The 23,451-nt window shown below is 45.9% G+C and overlaps 1 protein-coding gene across 1 annotated transcript in view; it reads right to left on the bottom strand.

Annotated features, from left to right (window-relative positions):
• The window catches only part of AGBL1 (AGBL carboxypeptidase 1), a 689,944-nt gene that overhangs the window by 544,916 nt on the left and 121,577 nt on the right, over window positions 1–23,451 (bottom strand). The window contains exons 7-8 of the mRNA XM_040642611.1: window positions 7,519–7,727; window positions 779–944 (exon numbers count right to left, since the gene is read on the bottom strand). Of these exons, the coding sequence (XP_040498545.1) occupies window positions 779–944; window positions 7,519–7,727 (375 nt within the window). The remainder of the gene's footprint in view (window positions 1–778; window positions 945–7,518; window positions 7,728–23,451) is intronic.

Below are 23,451 nucleotides of genomic sequence, written 5' to 3'. Positions count from 1 at the left end.
CATATACACAGAGGCACAGGGAGCGCTATACCGTGAAGTCTAAATTGCCCCACATCGAAGGCGGAATGAGTGCAGAACAAAATGACACATGAATACCATTCTGGGTCGCCCCACCCAATTTACAACTATGTATGCAAACAACATTGCCAAAGTTTAGAGATCACATACAGGCAAAATTCACTATAATTCAGCCCCTTCACTGACTCCCTAATTTTGATAAGAAGGGACTTATTTACAACAAAAGACCACAGAAGGCATCCAGTGCCACTGTGGCAAGATGATACCAATGGAAAATCTGTTCCGTGAAAGGAGGGCAGGGTTGAACGGCATTAGAATCTTCTAACACCAAAACCTTCACAGACATTAAATAATCATACTTTCAAGCATTTAATAGGCTAGCATGGGGTTGTAAATAGCCAAAGCTTTACTTCAAGTTCATCCTTAAGGCAAAGTAATTCCAGAACGAGTCAGGACAGTAGAGAGCCTCAATCATGGGACTGTGAATACATTTTTTTTTAAAATTAGCTGAGACGACTGTACAGGCATTCAATAGCCACCGGGCAAAGTGGCAACAGTTAATAATTAAGAACAAAATAAGTGAGCTTAGTATCTGTTCATTCTACAAAAAGCTTGCTTTTTCATACATTTCTCTAATAAGCTTTGCGAACATTTATGGATAGCCTGTAAAAGGACTGATTCTACTCCTATCCACATTCCTCTGAAATACTGCCAACATGCAAAACTCACCATAAAGCTCATCGTTACCTACTGACTTTACCTTCAGTCAGAACGCACGGAGGTTCAGAGGGGATGCTCCCAGGGACCGGAAAGGCATAAGCGCTGCTGGCTGTGACCAAGGGAAGCGGGCTCTTTGGGTAACACTGCCTAAGGATCTGAATTACGATGGAGATGACAGGCTCCAAGTTTTTGTCATCCAGGCGGTTCTGAACAAAGAGAAGACCCTATCAGACGCTGACACCTTACGCAGAGTGTCCTTGTTGGATCAGTAGTTCAGGTAATGAATTACACACACGCACAGTAAACATCCTTAATGTAGAATGTCTACTTGGAACATTCCAATGGCAAATTGTGTCTAATGTACAATCTGCTTTGGCCCAGGGTTTTTTATTTCTTTTTCACAGCTCATATGTAATTGGAAGGAATTTAGTCTGAAAAGAGACTTATAAGTCTTTCAGGGGACACTGTGGCTAAGGGAAGATTTTGTCCAGGATAGCCAGGGGAAGAGGAGGGGAGCATCTTCCTTCAGCCATCCAAGAAGCGTCATTGTGAATTATTGCCTAGAGAATGAGTAGCCAAATTGATGGAAGTCTTACTTTTCTCTTTCAGCTATTATCTAAATAGAAAACCATAAAGGAAAAAGATAAAATATGAAATCAGAAAAAAAGACTAAGTGAATCCCAAGTACCTAAATTAAATAACATGCCTGTTCTCAGAGCCCACAGTGTTGATCCCTCCTGATACCTACCCAAAGCAAAGGAAAATTGGGTTTGCAGATGTAACATTTTGATACTGATGGAACCTGACAAGACCCTTCTTTTCAGACACTTTGAAAAATGCAAAAACAAGTTTACTAAATTGAGAGAGAGTGTTGGAAGTACGTCGGTAACTCTTTGGCAAAAGCTAGGCCATTTTCTTCAGACTCTTAGTAAATGCTTTGTCTACTGACTTCGTACAGAAAGTAGACAAGTGTGAGCTTCCGATCTGATATTCCTAAGGGGATCCAAGCGAGCTCTAAGGCCAGCAAGTCATAGTAGTAGATATGCGGGATGCTGAGCACCTGTCACAGGGCAGAGGGACCGTGATGACGCCATGCTCGGGTATCTCCAGGCCCACGTTACAGGCAGCTCCACATAAAAAAAACATGGAGAAAAAACTTAAACTTTTAGCCATGAGTTCAAACTATACAAATGATTCCAGAGGCAGTAAGCCCAGCGTTCAAACCAGGAACGCTTTAACACAACCGAGAATGCTATTTCCCCTTCTGTGGGCTCAGATGGTACCCATCAGGTGTCCTGAACCCACAGCAGGAAATACTCTCCATGGAAAATGAGTCAGTCAAGGCAACCTCATCCCTGAGATGGTCAAATGATTTCTAGTGCTTCGTGAAAAGTATTAGTATTGGAAAAAGCGAGAACTGAGCATGGGAGAGGGAGTGAGGGAGGGTAGATGGCTCATCACAGGTCAGGTTCTGAGCTTCATTCCCAGGAGGCACAGAGCCAAGGACAAGCCAGGGGACTGTCAAAATTACCAGCATTTTGGAAGCCAGTTGTGTCTGTGATTGTCACTGGTATTGTTATTGATAAATGTGACAACAATCCTGTGTTTTACTTTGCACGGGATGGGGCAGGTGCAAAGTGAGAGGAAGGATGGAGGCAAGTTCACCTGCCCTGATAGCCTGGGACACACTGTGAATTTGGGGGATAGAGAGGATATTAAATCAACGGAAACCAAGGGTTATAGTGAATTACTGCCTCAATTAGGTTGGTAGGAAACAGTGTAGTAGACACAATCCAAGGAAAACATTAATGAATTTTAAAATGATCCTTGCTTCCAAAGCCATAGAAATGCCTAGACCCACCTGCCAAGGTTTCCCTAGTATTGATGGACAGGTATTGCAGCAGGCCGGGAGGTGGAGCACGGGAGGCACTCAAGATGCAAAATTTAAGGGGGCCTCACTCTCAGCCTCCTGCTATCGCAGGGTTGGCACCTGTGCTGTGCATCAAAGATGAGAAGACCCCAAGAAATAGCATCCCTGTGAACAACTGTCTCAGAATGGGGGGTAAAGGTGAAAATTTCTGGCTCACTTTTCCCATCACTTCCAATAATATATCTGCTACCTGGAAAAGATGATGAAATATGACAGTGCTTAACATATTCAATTCACAGTGAACGCCTCTGAATTAGCTTTGGAATAATAAATACACTACTTCCGTGAGACATGGGCAAGCGAGTGCAAAGTAGCTCCTCCTTCTCCGCAGTTTCGCTTTTCCCAGATTTCAGGTACCCACGGTCAACCACAGACTGGAAGCAGATGATGCTTCTTCTGCAGTATCGTCAGAAGGTCGATAGCCTAACCCTACGTCCCAATGCCTCACTTCATCTCATCACGTACGCAGTTTATCATCTCACATCATCACAAGACGGGTGAGGACAGCACAGTAAGATATCTCAAGAGGGAGGGGCCACATTCCCACAATTTTTATAACGGCATATTGTTACAACTGTTCTATTAGGAGCGCCTGGGTGGCTCAGTCATTAAGCGTCTGCCTTCGGCTCAGGGTATGATCCTGGAGTGCTGGGATCGAGCCCTGCATCAGGCTCCTCCGCTGGAAGCCTGCCTCTTCCTCTCCCACTCCCCCTGCCTGTGTTCCCTCTCTCACTGGCTGTCTCTCTCTCTGTCAAATAAATAAATAAAATCTTTAAAAAAAAAAACTGTTCTATTTTATTATTGCTGGCAGTGGTAATCTCTTGCTATGCCTAATTTAATAAATTAAATTTTATCATGGGCATGAACATATAGGAAAAAAACATAGCCGATATGGGTTTGGTACTCTCCGAAGTACCAATCATCCACTGGGGGGTCTTGCAAAAGGAGATCCCAGAAGGCCACTGCTACTCAGCCCAGAGCCCTAGTAATAATCTTCACAATAAGAAAATGAGACACTTCAGTGGAAAAGTCCAGGAATTCCAGATTTAGGTTCTCCTCCCAACTAGCCAAAGCCGTCCGTGTCTCAGCCCCAGCTAAGCCCCCACCTTCCCCCCTACCTCTCCCTCCTTCCTCCTGTGCCTTCAGATGCCCTCCTGTCCAAATGGCAGCCAGAATGGTCCTTTAAGGTCATAAATCAGTTTAATGGGTATAGAGTTTCAGTTTTGCAAGATGAAAAGAGTTCTAGAGATCGGTTATACAACAGCGTTGATGCACTTCATACGACGAAACCGTACACTGTAAAATGGCCAAGACGGCCAACTTTACATTGTACAAATTTTATCACAATGAAAAAAACAAAAAGCATACATCATATCAGGTCACCCCCCTGCTTCAAACCTGGTAGAAATAAAATCTGAATTTCTTTTCATGGTCTAGAAAGTTCTTCCCTCCTCTTTTTCCTCCCCTTCCCCCTCTCCTTCCCCTTCCTTCTCCTCCTCCTCCTTCTGATTCTTTTTCTTCCTCATCTTTTGCTACTGTGGGCATCACCAGCAACATCACCATTATAAATTGCAAACAGCCACCAAAATGACATCACTAGATCCAAGGTTCCGTAGGTCATCCAAGGACTGCATAGTGCCCCTCCTCTGGCAGAAGTGGGGGAGGACTGATGGGCAGCTCAAACCACTACAGCTACAGGTGCTGGGCTCACGGCGCCCAGCCCAGGTGCTGGAGGCTTCACAGGCTACAGCAGCCTGGCACACAGGGCCAGTTCGGCCTCTGCTCACATCCTGTGGCCACTCCCAGCAGAAACTCGAGGCTGGAAGCTTGCTGTGAATTCATTTACTGAACAGCTGAGGTCTTCACTGACCTGCTGAAAAACCGCTTTTAAAATCCTGCTTGCAGGGGCACAGGGGTGGCTCAGTCGGTTATGTCCGACTCTTGGTTTCAACTCAGGTCATGATCTCAGGGTCATAAATCGAGCCCCCGCATTGAGCTCCACACTGGGCTCCGTGCTCAGGGTGGAGTCTGCTGGAAATTCTCTCTCTCCCTCTCTCTCTGCCCTCCCCCCACTCCCGCACTCTCTCAATCTCTCTCTCTCTTTCTAAATAAGTATAATCTTTCAAAATATATAAAATAAAATAAAATAAATCAAATCAAATCAAATCAAATCAAATCAAATCCTGCTTGCAGAACCAGACTCCTAACTGTAGAGAACACACTGCCGGTCACCAGCAGGGAAGTGGGTGGGGGATGGGGAAATAGAGGATGGGGATTCAGGAGTGCACTCGTGATGAGCACCAGGGGGACATATGGAAGTGTGGAATCACGATATTGTACACCTGAAACTAACATTATACTGTAGGTTAACTAACTGGAATTGAAATAAAAACTTAAAAAAAAAAAAGATGAAAGGGAAAAAAATTTAAATGAGGCCATTAGGGTGGGCCCTAGTCCCATATGACTGGTGTCCTTATAAAAAGGGACATTTGGACACAGACACGCACACAGGGAGAACATCCTGAGAAGATGGGAGGCAGAGAGGAGGGGATGCTTCTACAGGCCGAGGGGCACCAGGACTGCTGTGACCAGCAGAATCTACAAGAGAGCCTGGGGCAGGTTCCCCCTCACAGCCCTGCCAGCACCTTGATTTGGGACTTCTGGCCCCAGGCCTGGGAGAATCTCTGCAGTTCGCAGTGCTTTGTCCTGGCAGCCCCAGGAGACTCCTACAGGGAGATTCCTCGTACCAGTCTCGGCTCTGACTCTGCCCTAGAAAGGCTCAGAACTCACTCAAAGCTGTTGGAGTTGCAGTTATGGTTTCCAGGGATTAACGTGACAGATTAAGATCAGCCCAAGAGCGAGGCCCAGAGGGCAGAGGGTGGCTGTCTCAGTCCGCTCAGGCGGCTCTATAAGGACACCGCAGACCCAGGGGCTGATAAAGGACACCCATTTGTTTCTCACACTTCTGGAGGCTGGAGGTCTAGGTTCTGGCACCAGCGGGTTCCCTGTCTGGGAGAACCTGCCTCCTAGTTCACAGATGGCCATGTCCTCACCTGCAGCAAGGACCAGGGAGCTCCCTGGGGCCTCTCTTACCAGGGGCACACATCCCATTCACAGGGGCTGCACCCTCATGACCCAATCCCCTCCCAAAGGCCCCACCTCCCCATATCATCACTTTGGGCAGCAGGGATTCAGCAAAGGAATTTGGGGGACACAGACATTAGTCTACAGCACCAGGAGAAACATCAAACATCAGACAGACAGACAGACAGTTATTTTATACAGATCCTGTTTCCAGGCTCATAGGCCCTTTTATGTCTGTGCTTTACTTTGCTAACTTCTCCACCCTCTTCCTCTCACAGATATATACTCCTGGGGTCACTGTCTTCTTCCCTTTTCTTGCCCTCCTAATTCTTCCTAACACAGAGCAGAGAAACAGTCCAAAAAGGCAGAGGAACTAGCTGGAGCGCACGAGCTGGCATGGGGGGCTGCTAGACATCAGCAGTTGGGGGGGGTGTTTCACTTGAGATTTTGGGGGACACAAGCTTACAAAGTATGGTGACGCTTGGAGAAATCCCAAGCACTGCTTCATCCAGAGAAACAGAACGTTCAGTGCAGCTCATTGATGACGGAGAGGCTCTGAAAGCTGGGCTGATGGAGAGAAACCCACGGGTGACAGCAGACAGAAAATCAGATGTTGGTTTGCAGCCCAGTACGATGTTATTGTTCAGATGCAGGGGGGACGGGGATGCTGTTTCCATAGGAAAGGTCTATGGACAGCATGGCTGGAAGACAGCACTCTTGTTGACCGCTTCATTGCCTTGGATATACGCAGGTAGGGAAAAGGTAAAGGGTGTCCCAAGAGGAGCAAGGAGACTGTGGAAGGGGGTGCAGAGAAGATGAGCTAATGTGAAGACAGCGGGGAGAAGGGGAGTGAGCAGATGACGGATATCTGGGAAGCCTTCACCTCCTCCACAGAGTGTACACAGCCTTGCACTATGGTGTTTAAATTAGTCCTAATCAAGTGCAATTAAGGAATTTGCTGTTAGGGTTGAAATCCAGGAAACCGGAGACTACATATCCCACTGGGGTATCAAGAAGTAACAGCCCTTGAAGGTGCTCCCTTTTGCCTGGGATGCTGTTCCTCTTGAACTTGGCACGACTGGTTTTTTTCAGTAATTCAGGTCTCAGCTTAGGTGTCACCTGCTCAGAGAAGACTCGACCTCTCCAGCAGGACATGTTCTCACTCCACCTGCAGGAGTGACCATGGAAGGCCTGACTTGATTGATGTCAGGGAACAAACAATAGGAAATGACCTTCCTTGTTGAATTCTTTGCTTCCTTCGTGTCTGACGCTCCTGCTACAATATTTGCCCCACAATTTCGGGGTCTTGCCTGTCCTATTCACCTCCAGATTCCACAGTGCTAACTATTCCAGTAACTGCTCACACTCATAAAGCAGCCAAGTCATGGCAAGCGCTCCATTAAATACAAGACATCTCTACGTCAACGTATTGAGGCCATGCTACAAGCTAGGTTTTATTATTTCCCTCTTTTCAAAAAACAAGAAACTTGAGACCAAAGGGTGTCAAAGTTTTTCACAAGTGTAAGTGCTAGGGCTGGGATGTGAACACTCTTAACCACCACACCACCCAGCGTGTAGCCAATAAACACATAATTGAAAAAATGAATGACTCCGTCAGTGCATGGGTGAACAAATGAATGAGGGTTTGGATCCAGAACCTCTGCCCATAGCAGGCAGCAAGAAATGTACCGAGGTTCTCACAGCTCTGCTCATCAGGAACCGTCCAGGCGTCATTCACCTGCAGAGGCAACCCCAGGGTTAATTACCTGGCTGGTGCTGAAGAGGATCTCCATGCCCTGGGCTGCCAGGAAGGCCTCCCTGCCAGACCGGAGGTTGGCAACGTGCTTGAGGCAGAGCAGGAGCGCCCGGCGGGTCAGCACGTAGGTATTGGTGCTGTCATGGTGGTGCCAGTCCTGGTGCAGCCTGAGCAAGCTGGTGACGTAGCCTCTGTTCACAGCCCTGCGGCTGTTGGACTCTGAAACCAATGGAAGAAGGGGATGTCAATCATGGGCTCTCCCGGCCGCACCTGCCTGAGGACGTCCGGTGTACCTCCCTCAAGAAACTTATGATCAAGGGACTAATAATAACATTCCATTGGAGAAAACTGGCAGATGCCACCTTAATCCAGTGACCAAAGTGAACATCACCATGTGTGTTGCACTAAGAGGCACACAGCATCACTCCGATGGTCTCCATGCCCAAAATGCACAGCCTGAATTTAACCATGAGGAAAATCAGTAAACCCAAATGAGGGGCATGCTACCAATCATCTGATTGATGTTCATCAAAAATGTCAAGGTCATGAAAGGAAAAAAAAAAAAAAGGAAGGGAAGGAGAGAAGAGGGGAGGGGAGGGAGCTAAAGGATTTATATAACATGTAAGAGCAATACAGAATTGTAATTCAGATCCTGGGCCAGAAAGCAATTTTTGTCCTTTGCTATAAAAGGCATTAATGAAACAGTCGGTAAAATTTGAATAAGGCCTATAAATTAACTAATAGTATTTTATTGATGCATATTAAATTTTGGTAAACTGTGCTTATATAAGAGAAAATCCTTATGATTAGGAAATTCACAACTGGAGTATGTGAATGTCTGTAACTTGTTCTTAAAAAGTCCAGAAAAAATTTTAATAGTGCTGGGGGGTGAAAGAATGAATGAGAGAGAGACAGAGACATTTCTACCAGATTTCCATTCTTCTTTGCTAAATCTCAGCGGTCTTAGGGTATAGTCACTGGGCTGAGTAAATTACAAGACTTCGTTTGGGAAGGAGACACTGAATGAGACATGATGGCTGAAAGGGAGTGGCAAGTCACAGATGTGTTGCGTGTTTTTCCTAGAGAACATGGAAGCCAGCTTCTGGATAATCAAGGTCTGGCTCAGCCCGAGAAAGGAACTCCTCCTAGTCAAGGCTACCCAACAAGAGGATGGATTCTTTGTGGTAGTGGATAACCGGGCAATGACAATGCTCGAATGGCGATTGGAAGTCTACCCAGCGGGGATGCAGCATGGGGCTCTCTTCCATCTGATGGGAAACATAACAGGGCTTTCATGGCTCCTGCACATCTTCAGCACTGCAATTTTTCCTTGGTAACTGAAAGATCCCTGTAGAGACCTCCCATGAGACACACATCCTATGGGATAAGTGCATGGTGTCCTGATTTTCCAAGACTTGCTTTAAATTCTCTTTGAGGACACAGAGGGAAGGAAGTCCAAAATACCTCTCAGCACTTAACATATGCTCCTTTTCAGCTTAACCCCCTCGGTCCGGCTACTGGCTTGGAGGACAAATGTGCCTGAACCCGGATCTCTCCCGCAGGTGGCTGGTCACCTCTGTTCCTGCAGGCAAGGTGCACCACAGGGCTGTAACCAGCTGACTCTAAGCACAGATGCCCAAATCTTGCAGCTCTGCTCTCACTCCTGCACTCCTCCATTACCCAAACCGTTCAAGCTGGCTTATGAGACAATATAGGCCTCTGGCTGAGTATGTATGTGCAAGAGATCCCCTGAGCTGTAACTGGAGAAGCAAAATTTCAGCTCAAAGTCAGATTTTTTCCCTAAGACCATGTAAGTGCACATAAGTGAAAAAATAACATAAAAATTCAGTGCTTTAGTCCGGAGGGGTTTTCTCCTATTAAAGAATTTTTTTTTTTCCTGCAGGTTTGTCAAATTCTAAATTGTCAGGCTTGGCTGAGCCCCACTGAGATTTTTGACCCATTTGTACAGTTGGGTTTTTTTTTTTTTTTCACTTTTACGTTTCATTCAGCCATGACCCTGAACGGAGAGTGATGAGCTTTATTTGCCCACTGATGTGTTTGTGGAAGGTTTAAATCTCCTTCATTACCTCCTTTACCGAATTATTCTTTTGCATCAAAAATATTTCTCTCCTTGGCTAGTCCCAGCCACAAAGCACCAGAGTTCTTTACTGCTTAAATGAGGTTCCTGCCTATCCAATATCTGATGTTTAAAAGAAAATTGGGGATTAAGTAGGAGGTATTAGAGTATCATCTGCTGGAAAGATGACAGAATGGCAAAAAAACAGTGCACAGAGGCCCTGTGGGCAGGGAGAGGTTAAGGACTTTTGTCTTTTATCTATTTTAAGGATAGGAGACTAACAGTGTGTTATCTTAATGACCTTCATCCCCTACTCTTTTGGGGGGTGGGAGGGCAGGGGTAATGGAAAAAAATCTTTAATTGTCTCAGAGAAAAATCCCTTATCAAATCCTAATGATTTTATTCATGATTTCCTGTTAATCCGCAACAAGCTGCCATGTTTACTAACATCTAAAATGGCTACACCGCCTTCCCCGCCGACCCAACATCAGTCGATCTTTCTCTGAGAATGGCTTGCAGAATTTTGCAAAAGTCAATAGGCATCTGAAACCTGACAAGAGGAGATTCAGCAAACTGAGAAACAGCAAATGTGGAGAAGAGCCAAAGAATGAAATGAGGGTCACTGAGATCAGCGCCGTGCAGGAGTTCTACAAGACTGAGAGCGAAACAACACTTCTCCGAGGGTGGCCAAATAGCCAGGAGAAAATGTTTCGAGTGAACTCGAGATTTGGGGCAGGAAAGGGCCCCAGGTCCCCCGACCCCTTTCAAAACAGATCAGCTGCATTTAAGTCTGTTTTTATATAAAGGGATTCCTCCTAAGGTTTTCTTGGGAAAAAATTTCTGCTCCTTAATTTCATTTTTAATTTCCCAAGTAGATTGGTTTATTTGAACTAGTAGGAGGATGGGGGTAGGATGGACAGAGAGGCGTTCTGAGTTTAACATCTCACTCCGCACTCCCAACTGCATCTCAAGGCACACTCAGTGCCCTGTCTCCTTCCTGCGGAATGTCATCCCTGGTCAGTTTTCCTTTGGCAAATCCACAGACTCAACCTTGACCTTCTCTCCAATTCATCTGCTTACATTCTACCACCTCTGCCTCTCCAGATCATATCCTCCCAAGTGAGGTCTTCTTAGTAGCTAATTATCAGTCTGCAATGTGACCTAGTGAATCCTTATTTTCACCACAGGTATTTCTTCTCTGAGGTTCACATGTTGTTGTTGTCGTCGTTTCTCTTTAGTGCAGACCCCATTGATGCAGCAGATTTTTACATTCAGGTAAAAAGAAAATAATAAATAACTAGAAGGGACTATGCCCAGACAGCACTAATACTAAAGGGGAGGAAGAGAGTGAGGATTCTATTTGCTTTATTTTTAGATTTGATTTAGGCTTTTCTGACGTTCTTATTCCCCCACATACTCTACGATGTACTCTGCTAATCAGGAGGGGTAAAAATGTTACCTTTTGACTGTTGGTCTTGCCATGTTGTAAATGGCTGTAGACGGGGCCAATGGTCCCCAGGTTGCCATAGCAACCAACTCACCTTTTTCAGCCTTATCCCCTCCCCTTCAAAAGTGAAATAAAAAAAAAAAAAGTGAATTACCTGCCTACTACCCCCTGAAGGCATTTGAGATCCTGATCATCTCTATAAAGATGTTTGTCTTTTAAAGAGGAAAGTCTAGACACCTTCAAGACTCAAAGATGGAATTTCTCCTGGGGAATATTCAGCCCCAGGGCTGGTGGAGAAATGCTCCGTGACCCAAATTATTACACCTGCCAGCAGCCCACTCCTCTGCCACTGCCCTTTGGCAAAACCAAAGGAAATTTCATCTCTGCTCTGCATTTCCCGTATCTGGGGATTTCATCAGCCCGTTGAGGTTGAAGTGATGACTTCACAGCAGCCGATGGACACCTGCAGCAGAGCAATGAGCCAAACAAATGAACAGCCACAGCTCTCCAATGCGCCAGACAAATTAGTGCAGATCTCTAAACTCATCTTTCCTGTAGTCACTCATGCACCCTGTATGGCCTTGCTGGGCCTGCTGTCAGGTGTCTTTGGGACTCCCTGGACCTGGCCAGGAGCTCCACCACTTTCTAGCTGTGTGGCCTTGGACATGTCAGTTCACGCTTGTATCACTAAGTCTTTACCTGAATGACAAAACTAATAATATCCCTTCCTCGGCAGTTGAGAAAATTAAATGAGATAATACATATAACATTGCTAGCTCGATGCCTGGCGCATAATCAGCATTTAATACGTGTTGCCTATTACGGTTGTCATTATCAACATGATAAGCAAAATCCATTTATTATTCCAACTTTCCCTCTATTGTTACGGACAACAAAATGCCAAAGGCTCAGAATATGAACATATTCTCTTTGGCAGCCTCATTCAAGAACTGGAGCTCCGGGGTCACCTCGCTGATGATGTGAATTTGGGCTCTACCAGTTACTAGCTGTGTAACCTTCGTTAAGCTGATGAGCCAGCCCGAGCTAGATTTCCATCATCTGCAAAGACTAAAGCAAAATGAAAAAAAGATTAATTACAACATCAGCCTTACAAGTCTATGATAAGGAATGAATGCATAGCGTAACACCTGGCACAGAGCACGTGCTCAGTAAATGATAAGCACCCCCCCCCATAAGGATGACATTAAACTTCACACACTTCTTACCAGTGATAATTGCCCAAGGAAAAAGTTCCTTAATCAGTAAAATTCATCAAGTTTCTTCAATCTCCACGTAATGATTTCTCACTCCAAAATATGCACCAGCTCTCATTGTTGCCCATCTGTCCTTAGATATCCCGATACAGACATCCTGAGGGTCATACCTCACTTTATCTCAGGTGTCCATCCAGAAAAGCCCATACTATAGATCTTTATTGCTCCCCTCTCTAGCAAAAGTTACCTCAGTTGGGTCCCCTCACACCAACATTTTTCTAGAGGACTGGTTAGTGTTCTAAGATCCTCTTGATTGATAATGGTTGAAAACGGTGAGTTGGTTGCTGACAAGTGGTTAGTAGCCCACCCTTGCCTTGGATAAGCCATAGATGAGTAAGAATAAACACAAGGATTCCAGGTTCCCATCACTCTTGAGAATAAAAATCATCTTTCATCCACACAGCAGACTCTGACATTACAATCTCAAGAAATTCTTGCCCAGGGAAATTAAGTGACCTTATTGCTTCTTTCAGGAACTTCATGAAAATCCATTCATACAAACTACTGACAATTCAGCTAGTCCTTTTCAGGATAGTGGCCCCTTCTCAGAGCAGAAGACCACTCAACTGGGCTGACCAAACTCCCATATACTCATCAAGGTTTGCTTCCAAACCCTCTCTGCACTGTGTCCCCCAACCCTGAGCAATGACATCGCAAACACTGCCTGATCTCCGTCAGGAACCCACATTGAAAGACCCACTTTGAATACAGCACTCCCATGCTGTAATAACCACCTGAGAACTCCACGTTTGGAGACATTATTAAAACTCGAGATACTGACGACCAATACACTTGCCTTTGCAACACATTACTTTTGTGGTCTTTTCAGGGAGTCAATTTAGAAAATATTTCTGGACAAAGCAGGCTTTTACCAAGACTTATAAATCATATTATATGAACAGCGAGCTGCCTACTTTGCCATTATAACACCAGTTACAATTACAGAGTATTTATTTACGGAATGTTTTCTATGCGCTCAGTACTGGGCTAATCATTTTAAATGATTATCTCATTTATCTCATGAAAATGCTTTGAGATAAGCATTATTTTCCTCCTTTTACAGAAGAAGGTGCAGAGGCTGAGAGAAGTCAGACCACTTACTGAAGCCCTTAGAGCTTACAAATGACCTCCCCACGATTCCGATGGGACTCCCCATCTGCCTCCAAAGCTTACAATCCAGACTGTTATTCCCAAAGCTTTTGATGATGAAGTGATGATAGTTTACACTTTTTTGTGCCCAGAAGAAGCCCTTTACCCATCACCAGAACAACCAGCTTCTTGGGGAAGGTTTCTGAAAGGCTACTGGAGATAAAGCCATTTGAACACCTGAACCCTGAGGGACTTGAAGGGAGTGGCTTTCGGCTGATGTTACCTTGGCTCAGCCCCTCCACTCAACCTTTTCCCCCACCTTCTCTGTTCCCTCCCAGGCCCCAAAATTAGGGAGAGAGTTGATTTTTAATAGGACACTTGACAAGATTTTAAAGGCCCCAGGAAGTGGCCCATTGTTCTTCAGGTCACGGGAGAAGATGTTTGGGTGTCTTCCTGTCACTCAGCCAGTGACTCCGAGAGGCCAGTCCCAAAATCAGGCCCGGACATGAGCGTGGTCCCATTGACCAGGAGAGACCGAGGCAGCTCTCCCGGCCCCTCCCCTGGCAGCCACAGCAGTGGCTCCCTCTCAAGGCAGGAGCCACAATACGTGGACTGAGATATAACTAATCTTAACGTCATTGGTCATGGACGTTCTGCTCAATTATCATTAGCCCGAATAAGAATAATGATATTGAACTAACATACAGGTATATATATATTTTTTTCTCTTTGTAGAACAGCTGCATTTCAGGAAACTTGACTGTCGAGTAAATTTTAGTTCCAAGCGAAGCTTGTTTGCCTGTTGACCACCTTTAAAAAAATGAAAGAGGCTTTTCCTAAGCCCCAGAAATAGAAAGTGTTAGAGACCGTCCTTCCCAGCAGTTTTCAATCTAGAGTCTTCTACTGCTTTTGTGCTTTAATCACCAGTTCCTTCTAATACCTCTCCACAGAGACATTCACAAACCATAGGCATTCCTCCACTCTGAGGAAAGCCTCGGATTCCACTGGGCCTCTCCCGCTGGCCCTTGGCGGAACCGTGTCTAAGGAAGGGCGTCAGGCTGTATTGCTAGAGGAGGAGGGCCCACCGTCACACACGGAACCCCGACACCGAACTCCTCCAGGTCAGCACTCGGCATCCCACATGACGGAGCCATCTCATCTTGTGTTGTATCCATTCTAAGGCTACGTTTTTTCACATGTGAGCATTTCCAAAATTAAGTGCTTCTTACCCATGGCGGTGTTTCAATTATAACTGGCAGTATTTTCTCATTCCACGGCACATAAAAAGTGGTGCATCTTATAGTCCACGGCATCTTAGATTTGAGGAACTATGATTAATTTTTCAACATTGTTAGTTTGAAAACTCTCTGAAATGAGTTCGCTCCCAGCAAGGGGTGATCGTTTGAGAGGTTTGCCGTGCATACGCAAACAGGCAGAGGCACTCTGTCCTGAAAGCCAGATCCTGTGGTGGTGAGGTTCACAGGAAACTGTCAACTAAAAGCATGCTCATTCACCCAAAACCCAAGGCACCACCATTCGTTCATTCAACAAACACTTAGCAACTACTATGTGCTAGCATGGGCCAGGCACTAGCGTAGGCACAGGGATCCCACAGCAAGAGATGAGATAGACCATGCCTCTGCTGTTAAGGGGCTTGTTTCCCATGGGGAGCGGGGCACTGGAGAGCCACAGGACCAAGTAGGCACACACGAAAAGAAAAAAATAGGTAATTTCAGAGAGTGACAAGTGCTAGAATGCTAATAAAACAGTAATGATAGATGGGGTGCCAGGGTGGGCTCAGTCAGTTAAGCGACTGACTCTTGGTTTTGGCTCAGGTCTTGATCACAGGGTCCTAGGATGGAGTCCCACGTTGGGCTCCACGCTCAGCGGCAAGTCTAGTTGAAATGCTCTCTCCCTCTGCCCTCTTCCCCCAACTCACATGCACACTCTTGCTTGCTCTCTCTGTCTCTCTCTAAAATAAATAAATAAATCTTAAAAATGATTTTCAAACAGCAATGGTAGAGTGACTAGGAGACAACTACTCTAGATTGGGTGGTCAGGAAAGACCCTTTGAGGAGAGGGTAGTAGTGCTGAACTGAATGATAGGAAAGAATCAGGAAACAGAGCTCTGGTGGCAGAAAATTCCAGAAATTTTGAGAGCACAGCAAGTGGAAAAGCCCAGAGTTGGTGAGTACAAATTACAAAAAGTCTGTAGCTAAAGCCAGGTGAAAAAACTGAGGGAGAGCAGTAGGAAATTATAAAAAAGAAGGGCAGGGATCAGAATGTGTGACCTCCACCACGTGGGACATTCATCGTGGCAGGTTCTGCAAAAGTGGAGGGGTATGTCACACTGAGCTTTCCCCCTCACTCTCCTTTTGGTTATTTGTTTGTGGCATCTCTGCAAGAAAGCCCTTAGGAATGATCATCTTAGCCTAAACCTAAATTTTTCCAGTTTTCCTACCCATCCAGAGTTTTAGGTTGAGTCTAGACCTCCGTAGAGAAAGAAGTACTTGCTAAGCCCCCAGACAAGTCACTGTCCCTTCCGGGTCCCTGCAGAAAACCTTCCTGGTTTGACTGTCTTTCCACTGTCAACTCATCAGATGACACTTGAAGAAGAAAGCCAGGCTTTCACCAGGAAGGAGAAACTGAGACCTTTCCCACTGCCTTTCCCCGTCCATTGATATGTGAGACACCAGTCTGTCGGTGGCGTCGCCTGCTTCTGGCCTGAACAGACAAGCAGTGCGGACTGAGGGGAAACGCACCTGCAAAGTGCTGCAAACATCACACGCCAACAGGCTCGTGCTGCAGTACGCCTCCTGGCCTGAAGGGGGCGCTGGAGGAAGGCGGGGAGCGTGCGCCTCTGGGCTCCTGGCTGTTCTCTGCCCCTAGGGCATGCAGCAGCACATCACTATAAAAATCACAGGACCAGAACCCTGAGCTCCCTGGTTTCAACTCGACTCCTGCCACCCATGATCCAATCCAGTCCTCTCTCCTACCACCCAGACTGTGCCCGCAGTAGCCCCTTACATGGCGCCTAGGCCTCCAGCTCCCTCCACGGCCCAACACCTCACTCAAGCACAACTGGGAGGCTGTCATCCCCTACTCAAAAACAAACAAACAAACAAAAAAGCAACGGCTGCAGGGAAATCCGAAAGCTTGGGGATGGGGGGGGGGGATCTGATGTTCTCTGGGTCACACAGTGTGGGGGCGGTGGTTGCTATGCTGTGAGCCCCTAAGATTGGGGGAGGGGCTAAGGGAGAGGCTAAGCGGGGTCTCTAACCCCCGTTGCCACCAGAGCAGCCTCACTTTCATCCGTGTACATGCAGGGGCTCTGCAAAGGATTTCGTGTAGGCAAACTTTTATTTCTTTAAAACAAAATTTTTTTTTTTTTAATAAAAAGGATATGAAATCTTGGGCAAGTAAGTCAAACCCACTGGGCCCCGAAGTTTTCTCTACGGAACAGTTTCTCAGCCTTGCACTCTTGCCTTTTGGGGCTGGCTATTATTATTTCCTGGGGAGTGGGGGGCTGTCCTGTGCACTGCAGGAGATTCAGCAAGATCCGGGCCTGGGCCCACGAGATGCCAGGAACAGCCCCACCTCTGCAGATGTGGCTACCGAAACCGCCTTCAGGCCTTGCTAAATGTCCCCTCCGGGACAAAATCGCTCCCATTGAGAACCACTCTTATGTAACAGTTAAATATTTACCTGTCTTGCAAGACTACCGTGAAGATTAAATGGGAGAATACATGAAAAGGTGCTTTGTAAACTGCTAATATCAGACGTCTGTAGGAAACACCTGACTCACACCTCGGCATAAACAAGTGTACAGTCAATCCTGAATGTGATGAAGGGGCTCCTGAGCCCCTTCAGAGCGGGGAGATGTTTATCTTTTTGTCTATCTCTTTAAATCTCTGCGATACTTTGTCGATCTGTAGCCAGTCATTCATTACGCCAGGATGATACAAGTTCTAAAATCTAAAACATTTAGAGCTCAGCAATCCTGGATGTTAACCCCTGATTCCCTAGAATGAAAACAAAATGAGGGTATGTGGGTCAACCGAATGGGCCAGTTCATTCAACGATGCTGCATTCAACGATGTCCTTACTGCTTTTACAGAAAAAGCTTCTAGAGGGAACACAGAGGCTGAAAACAGCTATGTATCATTCAACACTCAGGGAGATGTAAGGAGATGAATTTACATTACAACAGGCTTTACAGGACCAATTCCTGAAACTCCCAGGATTTTCCAAATGGTGGTATAGGAACGTGAGAGATGATCTTTATAGAGATTTATTACTAAGATCTAGCATGATACTCCCAATACATGTACAGCACCTTGTTTAAATCTCACCAATGCTCCTTGGAGGGTATCTTGTTCCCTGCCTTACAGATAAGGGGGTTCCAGCAAGGTCACTAAGGAATGCACCTCGAGAGGCTCTGATTGGAATCCACAGTCTCCTGACAGCCAGCTTTGAGACCACTGTGCAAACACTATTCTCCACTGTGTCTTACCCTCTCAGACAGGAAGAGGTTTGAGCTTTTAGCTAACACGCACCCTTCATACATGACCCTAAGCCGCCCTGAGGAGGCCTTCACACTGTTGGCAAAGGAACACTGTGGCCCAAACCTACAGGCGGATAATGAAGCCAGAGAGAAAGCTCTGGATACAGAACTAGTCTTACGTGACTGCCGGAGTACAGGACCACCTGTACGCTTAAGACAGTATTTTAAGACAGTCTCCTGCGTGGGTGTAAGAACCAGGACTGGTTCCAATCTCATTACAACAATATTTTATGTAGCCAACACTTCTGTGTCCAGCAGGAAAAACTCAACACCACCGTTCACAACTCTATTAGATACAGTGTGGGTGCCTCCAAACACCCTGGCCGTCTTGGGAGGGTCGTTCACCATCCTGCCCATTCTACCAACCATGATAATCTCCACTGGCTGCTCAAACTCCGCATTTAATTAGACTTGGTTCAGTTGTTTAATTAAGTCTCTTAATCCCAAGAGACTTAAAAGTCCCTCAACTAGGGCTCAATAAGGAACGCAACATTTTGGATCTTTCCCTGAGTCACACTGGCCCTTCCTTATGACCACCACAGAGCAAAAACAAGCACACTTTTCAAACTCCCTGAAGGACGTGTCCACACATCTTCAAAGCACAATCTGAGACAACAGACTGGGCTCTGAGAGTGTCCTGTGAATATTTATTTCAGGAGTTTTCAACTTGGATTCCTTTAAGCCCCCAGGAACTTCCATGGAAGTTTCTCAGGGGCCATCAAGAGCCACTGAAAGGACTTAAACAATAAGTAAGTCATGGGGATAAGAAGTAGAGCATAGGGAATATAATCAATAATATTGTAATAACGTTGGATGGTGACAGATGGCAACAACCCTTGTCGTGGTGAGCACTGCACGATGTACAGAATTGTGGAATCCCTAGGCTGTATACCTGAAACTAAGAGAACTGTGAACGGCAACTATGCTTCAATAATAAACATATAAATAAATAAACAAACAAATAAATAAATAAATAAAGCAAGCCAGGGAATGAGAGGGTAGTGAGGACTGTGAACGGCAACTATGCTTCAATAATAAACATATAAATAAATAAATAAATAGATAGATAGATAGATAGATAGATAGATAAAGCCAGGGAATGAGAGGGTAGTGAGGGAGAGACCAGGCCATCATTCATTGGGATCTCCCACTTCTGCTTCCATTTTATCTGCTTTACATGTGTCGTTTTTTTTTTTTTTTTTTTTTTTTTTTTGGAAAAAGGATCGTCTGCTAAGGCATTCTCAAACTACTCATCTTCTGGAGCCCCCCCATTTTTGCAAAGCCAAACTAAAGTCAAGTGCAACATGAAGAAGTCATTTAAGAGCACACAGGCCATTGGCAAGCGGAGTCCAGCTCTCCCCAGCTCCTTGTGGAGGGAGTAGATCGCCTTTGAAATATGAAGGTTTTCTGCTTTAGAGACAGTAGTAACTGAGTCCAAATCCTAGCTCTCTGCTTACCTTGTTGGGGACCTTGGGAAAATTCATAAACCTTTCTCGCTATACGTATTCTCCTCGTATGTAAAATGGGCATGTAAGGTGCCTGGCAAGTGTCGTCGCTCTGTAATCAACAGTCATGATCGCTGTTCCTTGAAGGTACTCTTAATAAACAGTAATTCTCTTCCCACACCCCACCCAGCTTCCTACGTCCTGCAGGGGTGGCAGAAAACAATTCAAGCAACATATTATTAAATGGATAAGGGATGCTTGTGGGCCGTGCGAAGGCAGACTGGCATTTCCCTTAAGTGGTGCCTTTGGCCTTGGTGGCAAAAGCGAGGAAGATACAGGCTGTCAGAAGGGCGTGAGGGAGATGGGGAAAGGTAACTGCAAGATTTGCTGCTGCTCACCAGAGGCAGCCCTCAAAAAAGCTGCTGGGAATGCTCCCCGCCCTCCATAAGTCCTGCTCAATCATGCTCACATCACTGGGGATGCAACAAATTCCAGAGGCTTTTCCAACCCAGGGCTCCACTCACCCTGCCTCCTCCCAACTCCCTTAAATAATGGCTGTGCAAATGCCTCTGAGACCATCTTTAGCTAATTTCCTTCAAGACATGCAAGCTGCTAACGCTGGGAAGTACAGATAGTGTGGAATAGCAAATATGGCCAAAATTAGATTAAAATAACCTCCTGATAAACAAATTACTCACTGAAAATAAATATTCCACTGCTGCTGCCAAGATAAGTAAAAGAACAGCACCACCACATGGCAAGAAGAGGAACTACACACACTGCAGTCTGGCTCGTCCCTGCCTGCCCACCCAGCTTGGGAGGAGTCTGACCAAGGGGGCAGGGAAGGGGAGCAAAGCGGAGAGGTAGTATCCTTTCAGCTTAAATCTTAAAAATATTTTATGTACTTGTGCAAAAGACAGAAATATTTGGCAGGGAGGGCCAAGTTGAACACAGCATGACATAATGGGAGTCTGCGATTCTTCCTGTCCTGGTTCCCTTCCTCTCCCTCACCCTATCATTCATCAGATTCACCCTGATGCTCAGCCTCACAGCAGAGACTCTGACCCCTTGCACAGCCATGCTGCCATGTTGGGCACCTCTTAGCAGGTCCCATTCCGACGCTTATATGGGATGGACCATGCACTGCTCTTTTCTCAACTAAACAGATGCTCCTGCCCCCAAAAATCCTTCAGATACTTAGAAAGTATTTATGTAGCTTCCTTTCAGCTTTTGGTCTTCTCTTCTTTGGGCCAAAGAAGCCTATTCTCATTATTCTCTTCTTGGAACGCACAGGGCTCAGGCTGCAGGCATCGAGACTGGCGTGGCGGTCCAGCCCACCAGCGGTGTGCATGATGCAAGCTTCCCAAACCTCAGTTCTTACGCCCATAAAATGGGGATTATAACAACTGCTTGACGGGCTAAATGTATACATGGTGGTGGACACACTAAGAACTCAATAAACTGTAGCTATCTGTGTTGTCATGTCAATCCAGCAGTGTGATGGATTAGCTTGTTATCCTGCATGCATACAAAGTCGACTGCAGCAGTCCAACCCAGTGTGACAAATGCAGAATCTATCAATATCATTTGAAGCAGATTTTTGGTTCATCACAGAAATATACTGCATGCTTCTCCAAAAGATACGGCGGAAGAAGAGACATCGAGTCTCTAATCACACCACAATTTGATTCTTTCCGGGAGCAGGAATTGGGCTGGCCTCTTCACTAAGGTATATTGAAAATAAATGTATGAGACTTAAGTCAAGAAATGGGACTCCTTCCTCCGTCAACATGAATGTATTACCAGGTCTGGGCACAACCCAATGCAAAGTGCGGGGGATACAGTAGGAACCCCAACCCTCATGGAGCTATATCCAGCAGGAAAAACGCATACACACAAACACATATGCAAAGATACAGGAATCATTGATTACAGTATGGTTAGTTCTTAGAATTGTAAATATAAGGTTCTATAAAAAGGTTTAACAGGGAATCTAACACTGGGCAGAGATGGGGATGGGTAGTATTCAGAAAAACCCCAGAGGCCGTTGTCCTGAGACCTAAAAGAAGGAGCCAGTCACCCAGATAGGAAACTTGCAAAGTCTCAGAGATCTGGGTGAGTCACCCCCTCTCTCTGGTCTTCAGTTTCCCCGTGTGAAAATGAGGAAATGGGTGGGGGTGGATAATGCCAATAGTGTTCTGGGATATAGACGACGATATTGCATTATAATCACCAAACTTGCTGGAAGATTTGATCTTAATTATCCCAACCCCTAAAAAGAATTGATAATTATGTGACACGACAGAGGTGCACATTATCGCTACAATGACAATTATATTACATCAAGGTATCAAATCAATGTGCGTTGTTACATTTACACAATGTTATATGTCAAGTATATTTCCTTTTTTTTTTCAAAGAGCAATAGTTTTCTGGGTTCTCAGGGTCCCTATATTTTTGTGAATGTGTCTGTGAGGCCATCTTAGGGGAAATCAGTGGGAATGGACAGACGGGGCTCTGAGCTCTCTACCAAAAAAAAAAAAATGTTTGAATACCACTGCACTAAGCAATCTCCAAGGTCTTTCCCAGCTCTGATTGTCTGACCCCATGGCCCTCACCTGGTAACAGAAAAGGAAATTACACCATGTGGGCAAAACACAGGAGGAAACACAGGTTCCCCACAGGAACACAGATTGTACATGTCAGTCCCACGAGGGCTGAGCTGACCCACTGCTACTTGTGTATTGTCCTAAGATCACAGGAATCACAATGCCAACCATCCTAAAATGTAGACTGTCATTCTGAGAACTCTTCAGAGCTCCTACAAGTCCTACAAAGCCTCAGGCAGGTCCATCTCAAAAATGGCTCAGGCTTTGACATTTTGCAGCAAAGCAACTGTCTGGCACCATGCCCTCCCATCACTGCCCTGCTGACGGCCAGGCTGCACTAGATGTGGCTGAGAGCATGAGGGTGTCTCTACGGGGTCAGGGCTCTGGGCACTAGAAGGCCCTCCCTTCCCACACACCCAATGCAACAGGCTGACGACACATCTGTCCCATCCCGGGAACCAGCCAGCCAGAGCATTAACTAGGAAGACCAGTGATGAAGTCTCATCTTCCTGCCAAACCTCCCATTAGCTCCCTCGCATCTCTCCCTCCCTCTACCTCGTCTCCCTTCCTTTATTAACTTACCTCCCTATTTCCAGCACCCTCCCCACGCCCTCACTTCTGCAAACTCCCAGACTCCTCTAAATGCTAATTCTCAAGTTGGAGAGTAGTCTGAAGCAAAACCACCATCTTCTTCTTGAGATTTAGGGCCTGAACCAGGAGGCGTTGCAGGTGACTCCTTGCTGCAGGAATGTGACCGTTAATTCAAGGCAGCAAGGTTAATACCGAGGCGTTAGTTGAAGATTCATCACTGGACCCAGTACCAGTCAGGCAGGATGCCATTGCCACATGCTCATTCAAGCGCCACTTCCAAGGGCTGCAATTTTTCAACCCTGCATTTATACCTAATGCTCATGGAAGGGGTGTTAAGGAGTGAAGAGAGAGGGAGAGGTGAGGTGGGGGGGAGGGGGAGAGTGGATGGTGAGAAAAGGAGAAGAGGAGGAGGGAAAAACAAACACAGACAGAGGTACGGACAGAGGGGAAGGCAGATGGGAGGCCATCCACGAGATGGAGAGAGACAAAGGACAATATGTTGCTTGGGTTTATAAGGGGGGGGGGGATTGCCTGAACTAGAAGCATTATTTCTTAAAGTTTTATTAAGTTTTGGTAATGAAAACCTAAGTGTTTTGCGTAGGCTAAGACATCAAAGGGAACACTTTCCGTACAGGGAAATTGAAGTAGGGTTTGTGCACCTGTGAATAGAGCAGAGAAACAGATGCCATGAAAGGTATGGGATTTGGATTAGACCATTCTAGCCCCTGCACCTACAAAAAGGTCCCTTGAAAGGGCAATGACTTCATTTTTGGCATCCTAAATTGCAGAGACAATAGGAATAGCAGTCTAGAACATCCAAGCTTATTTTGCCTGCTATCGCTCAGGA

Source organism: Ursus maritimus, unplaced genomic scaffold (genome assembly GCF_017311325.1).
Source record: "Ursus maritimus isolate PB19 unplaced genomic scaffold, ASM1731132v1 scaffold_27, whole genome shotgun sequence".
Lineage (NCBI taxonomy): Eukaryota > Metazoa > Chordata > Mammalia > Carnivora > Ursidae > Ursus > Ursus maritimus.
Note: the sequence above shows the minus strand (reverse complement) of the source record. Positions and strands in the feature narration are given on the sequence as shown.